General features: G+C 31.9%; 1 protein-coding gene across 1 annotated transcript; it reads right to left on the bottom strand.

The window, feature by feature from the left end:
- Positions 1-1,702: 1,702 nt before the first annotated feature.
- On the bottom strand, positions 1,703-4,267 carry LOC114166292 (patatin-2-Kuras 1-like). The gene is made up of 7 exons (XM_085668050.1): positions 4,045-4,267; positions 3,777-3,961; positions 3,512-3,665; positions 3,279-3,425; positions 2,933-3,190; positions 2,655-2,824; positions 1,703-2,023 (listed from the first exon to the last, which is right to left on the bottom strand). The coding sequence occupies exons 1-7, from the start codon at positions 4,222-4,224 to the stop codon at positions 1,876-1,878; spliced, it is 1,242 nt and encodes a 413-aa protein (XP_085524176.1). The 5' UTR covers positions 4,225-4,267; the 3' UTR covers positions 1,703-1,875.
- Positions 4,268-7,421: the final 3,154 nt, after the last annotated feature.

Below are 7,421 nucleotides of genomic sequence, written 5' to 3'. Positions count from 1 at the left end.
TGTTCCATTTTCTATATTTCATGTAATATTTTTATCAAACCATTTGTTGTCAACTCCAATACCACATACTTTCTTCATATCATTACATCATATTGATTAATTGTATTGTTTTTTATGTTATCTAACTCTCTCCAATCCCCATATTTAGATTCTAGTATGTTTTTATTCACGAATCACAATCTTTTATTCTTAATGCGTATCTCTTTTTTCATTTTGCTAAAAGTGTCACATTAAAACTTTTTACATCCTTAATATTTATCACGATTAATCTTCTACAATTTGTAGATGACACATTGTTCGTATTTGGAGCAAACACCCAAAATATTTTAGTTATTAAAAGTATATTTAGATGTTTTTAGATGGTTCTAGGAATAAAAGTTAATTTTCATAAAAGCAAAATTAAAGTGTTAGGTGTGATGAGAGTTTGCTTTTGGTGTAAGCTTAAATATTATTAATTTATTTATCACATAGATGTTGTAAAATATGAAATTTAAGTTTCTAGGAAAAAATAAAAACTATATTTAGGTTAAGAAATGCGTATTGATTATCCAAAATAATAATTACATAAAAACATCTAAAATTTGGCACCCAATTTTGACAATATTAATGGACATTTTTTTTTTTCGAGACATGCAAGTATTAAGATGATGACGAGAATCAGATTCAAATAATATTTTATACTTCATCTAATATAAATTATTTAAATTAAAACAAAAATTAAAAGATCTTCGTTAGTTCTGTCTTCTTCCTTTTGATATATTGATAAAAACATTAGCTTTATAATATATATATATATATATATATATATATATATATATATATATATATATATATATATATTACCATTATGACTTTACCTTTAAGAAATTATATTTATAGCTTAATTAAGTTCCATTAAATTTAAATCACACAATAAAAACCTCTTTATTTTGGCAAGTACCTAGGAATGGAAATAACAAAGTCGACCAACTCAAATTTGTTTTGGTCTAACTTTTCAAGATTCTACGCTAAGATCTACCAATGAAAAACAAGTTCCAAAGTCAACTTCTCCAACGACGTATGCTAGGCAGACAACCTACCAAATTAAAAAAAAAAAAAAAGACAAATAACATATATATATATATATATATATATATATATATATATATATGAAAGAAATGTTATATTTATTATTACTTTTACCTGTTTAAGAAATTATATAAGTTGGAAATTCAACTTGCCCAACATATGCTAGGCTTCCACACAAAAAACACACACACACACACACACACACACACACACACACACACACACATATATATATATATATATATATATATATATATATATATATATATATATTATTTACTTAAATATTAGCTTTTTATTAGTATTAGAAAATTAAAAGTGAAAAATAAGCTAACAATGGCAACAAAAGATATATTTTTATTTTATAAAATATTAAAAACTCAAAAGAGTTTACACAAAAGAAACATTAAACATAGATTTATAATATAAATTTTATTTTATTTTAAGGGAAGTGACCCGTCTGAACTTTTCCGTAATCCATTATGTTAACGGTTAAGGTGAGCTGAGAATCTACATCTTGAGTAATGGTTCGAAGTGATCATCAATTAGGTCTAATTTGCATTATTTTCATCTCAGTTGATAGTGTAATTTATGTGAGTGATCTTTTTTCAAGAGTAAAAATAAAGAAAGCAACTTGTTAAAACAAACACGGAGAGAACATTTTATTATAATACAGATACATGGTACATTATTTCATGGTTCTAGATAGCTATAAGAGTTTCATAGAACTCACATGCCATGAACCTTATTTTATAGTATACCAAGCATGGATAAAGTACACAACATAGTTAACACAAGGTGACGACTTTAAATAAATAAGTTCTTTGTGAATGCCCAATTTGCTTGATATTTGTCCGAACGAACCCTAAGAGTTTCAAGAAGTGGTCTTCCTCCATTTCTCATAGATTTTCCTTTTTTACGATATTGTCTTTCTTCGTACAAAATATCAGCAAGCCTTCAAAAAAATATAAAACTATTAAAATATAAACTTTTAATTTAATTTAATCTTACCAAACTGATTTATAAGATGAGATTTATATCTATATATATATTCTGTAAACTGATCGCATATCTAGTCAATATTAAATTTATAAAACAGTCATTTACACCAAAATCATTACAAGAGAATCTCTTATTAGTGGCTAATTTTAGGAATAAAAAATAATTAGTCACTATAGTGATAAATTTAGCTACCAATTTATAAACTAACAATTATCGATAACTAAATAGTTTCTAAATTGGTCACTATAGTGAATTGTTTTCTAAATTAGTCACTAACATTAATTAGCTACCAAGATTTTAATTACCAAAATAATTGATTTCTAAATTTGTCCCATTAAGGATTAATTTAAATACAAATTTAGAGACTAATTTTTTTAATAACTAAAACTTTAATAACTAATGTTAGTGAACAATTTAGAGACTACTCCACTATAGTTTTTAGTTTACAAATTGATATCTAAATCAGTGATTAATTATTTTTTATTACTAAATTTAGATTTTAGCCATTAAAATTCATGTATAGAAATGGAGGTAAAATTAATAATTAAATTAAAAAGGTCATTTGTGTTCATTTTTGTTTTCACCTGTCAAGAGCCTCAGCATTTGTTCCCACGCCCTCTTCTAAGTTGAAAGTAGTCAAATTCATCTTCACAACTTTTTCTTGTAACAGTTGTTCTCCGGTCTTCTCAAGGCCTTCCAAGTTTTCTTTTGTGACATTAACTGAGTTGGAGAAATCATGATTCAAGTCGTGTTCCTGCCATTCATTACATCATTCATCAATATATAATCCCAAATACAAATAATTTAAGCATAAAGATAATATCTTATCTTAATAATAAAAAAAGAAAAAGAAAATATATACATCAATTCGAAGATAGGTACTCTGAGGAGGTTGAAAGCCTGAAAAGAGTGAAGCAAGGTAATATTCAGTTATGGCTGAAGAAGCACGACCAAGCATATCGATTGCAACACCAGCCCATATTTCTGGTGTCCAAAACGCAGCCAAGCGAGCATCAAAAAGAAAATTCTCCACATATTTTTCTGTTCCTGTTCCCAAAGACAGCACCAAGATTTTCGGATATTCATTGTGTTGTAGCACTTCACTTATCGTTGCTTGTGTCTGATCAAATTAAACATTGTTAAATATCATAATTACCATATATATATATTCTTTATGATATTTGTAATCAATAATGAAATCAATTTACCGGATTCCCAGCGGCTACAGCACCATCAATCATATTGAACTCAACACCATCGTTCACAAAATAGTGAGGTGGTAGCTGAGTGGGTGCAGCTGAAGTGGATATGCATATATCCGACAACAACGCATTTAAGTACGGAGCATCCTCAAGCTGCATCACCCAAACATTATATTAATTCCTGTTTCCATTTTAACCTACGAAGAAATTAATATATGCATATGCTATATGCTGCTAACCTTATAGTTTGAGAATATAACTGGCTTTTGTTTCTTGAGGTCGAAAGATGGGATTACAACATTGGTGAGTGTTTGACTAAGTCGTGTATCCTTCAACAGTTCACGAGTTATGTTATGTAAATACTCCCCATCGAATTGAGGACCGATTCCAGGTCTGCATGTTGGTTGTTTCATCAAGAGAAACACCAAACGAAAGCGTGGTATATTATTAGTTGCTGTTAATGATGTTCTGAGAATATTATATTAATGTTATTATTTTATATACCTAGACGAATTGAATATATGAGGGCCTTCTTGTCTGTAGAAGTCTACAATTTGTGCAGGAGAGAAAGCAGCACGAGTAGGATCATGAGGGCTTGGGGTGGCTAACATGGCTGTTATGAGTCCACCGGTGCTAGTTCCTCCTATCACATCGAAGTAATGTGCTAAATCTGCATTTGGATCCTTAGCCTGCAACTCAACAAAATTCAAGTTAACCTCATAAACATTCATGCCATTTCAATACATGCATAGTATTAACAATAAGAATGAACCTTAAGAGCCTTGTCTAAGTATTCAAGAACTTTTGCTGGAATAATGCCCTTGATACCACCTCCATCAATGCTCAGAATAGTTATAGTGTTTTCATTGTTTGATGGAGGAAGCTTTTGGGCACTGAATCCAGCAATCAGTTGACCAGAAAAGAGCCAAAAAAGCAAAAGCAAATGAGCCATAGATAGCTTCACAAGGTAGTATATAGAATTGGTAGAGAAAGTTGTGTGTGTTTGTGCAGAAATGGTGAGGGTATTTATAGACATTTTTGGAGGATACATATGCATATACCGCATTTCAGAAAACGTTTGCCACGGATTAGTATACGCGTGATAATGGTGGTGCAAACCTCCTGGTCCAGCTTCTGGAAGATGATGATATTTTGAGATCGGGGACCGTAAAGCTAATGCTTTGCTATCAAACTGAGTGTAAAGAAATTAATGACACTAGATGTAATTTTTTTATGAGATGTTTTTGGTTCCTAAAAGAATGTTTTTGATTTTTAAACTAAATTATAAATTTTATTTTATTATTTATGAAAGTAATATAAAATACGGGACAATTTTCGACCTTGATACAAGATACATTTCCTAACATGCATTGGAAATTTGATGCTCAATCAAAGCAATCTATGACTTCTAAGGTACCATAATATGCCTAATAGGCACTATCACTCATACTTTCACCATCCCTATGTTAGTATGTATTTAGACGCAAGTAGGTGTGTATTTATGTATAATTATGGTTAGGAATTATTATAAAACTTATATATAGAAATAAAGATGTGTAAAATATTATAGTTATAATATATTTTTTATCCAATTAGTATATAGTTTTATTTGTTTAGTGGGATGTTATGATTGATTTTGATGTTTATGTGTTTTAAATTTTGTTCAATATTTGATACGTATGTCACCAAGATTTCTTGAACTTATAAGAGATCTATGCCACTTGCCACCACCTTTCTTCTCCTCTCTTCATCTCTTACTACCTCCCACCACCTTCCAAATGTAAGGTCAGCCACCCTAAATCCTAAACTAGAAAAACCTTGAATGAATTTATTTCAATAACTTTATTTTAATACCTTTAATAGGTGGAAGGAGGTTCTAAGACCCAGGAAATATTGGGAGGTGGTGAGAGGTGGTCAGAAGTGAAGGAAGGTGGTGGAAGGTGAAAGAAGGTAGAGGAGGAAAAACAAAAAATATAACGAGAGGGATTCAGGTTAAAAGATCCATATTTTGATATTTTGATATGAAAAAATGATATTTTGACTACTAAATTTTGACAACTTTCTCTTACAACATGATGTGTCATTTTCTAAGTGGTTTTGGAATATTGAGAATGAGAATGGAGAACCATTTAGAAGATGCCACCTAAAGTTGTAAGAGAAAGTTGTCAAAATTTAGTAGTCAAAAAATCATTTTTCTTTGATATGTGACACTTTCCAAACAAAAGTAACATTAGATTAATCCTTTAAAAAAAATAGAAACTCAATGGAATAAAAAAATATTAAAACTCAATTGAGACTTAAACCAAATTAATAATTAAGCCAAAAAATTATATGTTCCTACCACTTCCAATACATTGTTAAGTTGAGGCCTAAGACTTTAAATTTCCCTTCCTTTTTTCATCCTTCGAGACACCTGTTAAGGACAAAACTATGTCGGAACACACGTTTCAGAGTGGACAATACCTTAGATGCATGGTGATTGATAACGATTTTATCATCAAACTTGGTATTAGAACATTGACACTTATCGTGGGATCGATAATGAGGTTTTAACACGAACCATCAGTCCCTTTAAGCCTTCTAATGAGGATGATCCATCATTCCCCTTAAGCCCTCTAATGAGCATGATCGATCATTCCCCTTAGAACTCGATTGAGAGGCTTATGTTTTACCATGACCAATCGTCCTTCATTAGTTAGTTATCAATATTCTTTTTTAGTTTATACACTAGTGCAGATTTGGGCTTTTACAACAAGCTTTATGCCTCGGCGGTGACATTTTTGAATTTTTTTTAAACTTTTATGCCTCGGTAGGAACTGGGGCGTATAACGTTATATGCCCCGGTTGGCGACAACTCGAGGCCTAATGCCTCTTGAAAATTTTAAAATTCTTTCACATTTAAATTTTTTTAAAGCAGAAGGGGGCTTTATGCCCCAGTTGTTTGTAGACCCGAGGCCTAATGCCTCTTAAAAATTTTAAAATTTCTGCGCATTTAAATTTTTTTAAATATATTTCTACATAAGGGGGTTTTATGCCCCGGTTGTTTGCGTACCTGAGGCAAAAAGTCTTTTATGCCTCGGACAATTTATAACTGAGGCAGAATGGTTATTTTAAGGCATAAATTGGGACAAATCTTCTTTTTCCTCACGTTTCAACATTTCAAACTTCCTCTACGAGCCTCTACAAGCTTCCTCCGTGACCTTTGTTGCCCACCACTCTGTTGCGTCGCTGCTACTATTCTAGGACGAGGGAGGCTGCTGTTACTGTTCGAAACCACCACTGCTTGGTGGTATTTTTTATTTTTATTTTTTGCATTTTGTATTTCTGAATTATGGTTCTGGTTCTAGTTTGTGAGATAGAGACGTCGAGGCATGGCTGTGTTGGTCAACGTCGCAATGTTGATGGTTTGTTGTGGCAACCTGGTTTTGTTTTTGCAGCAACGGTGATGGACTTCGTGCTGGGTTGCAGATCTAGTTTTATGGTGGCCTACGTTTCACAGCGACACACCTGTTGCGTAGCGTTGATGTTCTAGAGGTGCTTGCGGTGATCTGCGATGGTCTGCAGTGGTCTCATATGTCACTGGTGGAGTTGCGTTGGTTCCGTTCGCGTTAGGTTGTTTGCCCATAGTGGTTGTTGTTGTTGTTGTGGTGGTGATGGCAATGTTCAAGTGCAGCTCTTGATTTGGTTGCGTTTGCGGGAGGTGCAATGTTGTTTGCGTCACGGTCACGGTGGTGGGCTTGCTCGCAGTGGTGGTTGTCGCTTGTTCACAGCCACATGTTTCTGCCTCGGTTGCAACTAGACCCAGGGTAGAAAGATCATTTCTAGATGTGAATTATGCCTCAGTTAGAAATTGGGGCATAAAGATAACCCTTTTTTCCTCCGTAATATATGCCCTGGTTCTTAAACCGAGGCTAAATGGCCAAAATAACTGAGGTAGATACCCTTTCTTGCACTGATGATAAATTGGTATCTAATTGATCATTATAATGACTAATTATAATTAAAAAAGTATTTAATTTAATCTATCTAAAGTTTATAATTCAAAGCTTTAAAATAATTATTATTTAAATTAAAAATTAAAAAGGTTATACTTTACTAGATATTAACGATTAGTTATTAGTGATTGTTTCAGCTGCCTAAAAATTGTAA

Source organism: Vigna unguiculata, chromosome 10, assembly GCF_037176805.1.
Source record: "Vigna unguiculata cultivar grain cowpea cultivar isolate G323 ecotype 2 chromosome 10, ASM3717680v1, whole genome shotgun sequence".
NCBI classification, from domain to species: domain Eukaryota; kingdom Viridiplantae; phylum Streptophyta; class Magnoliopsida; order Fabales; family Fabaceae; genus Vigna; species Vigna unguiculata.
This window is presented reverse-complemented; position numbering and strand designations above follow the sequence as displayed.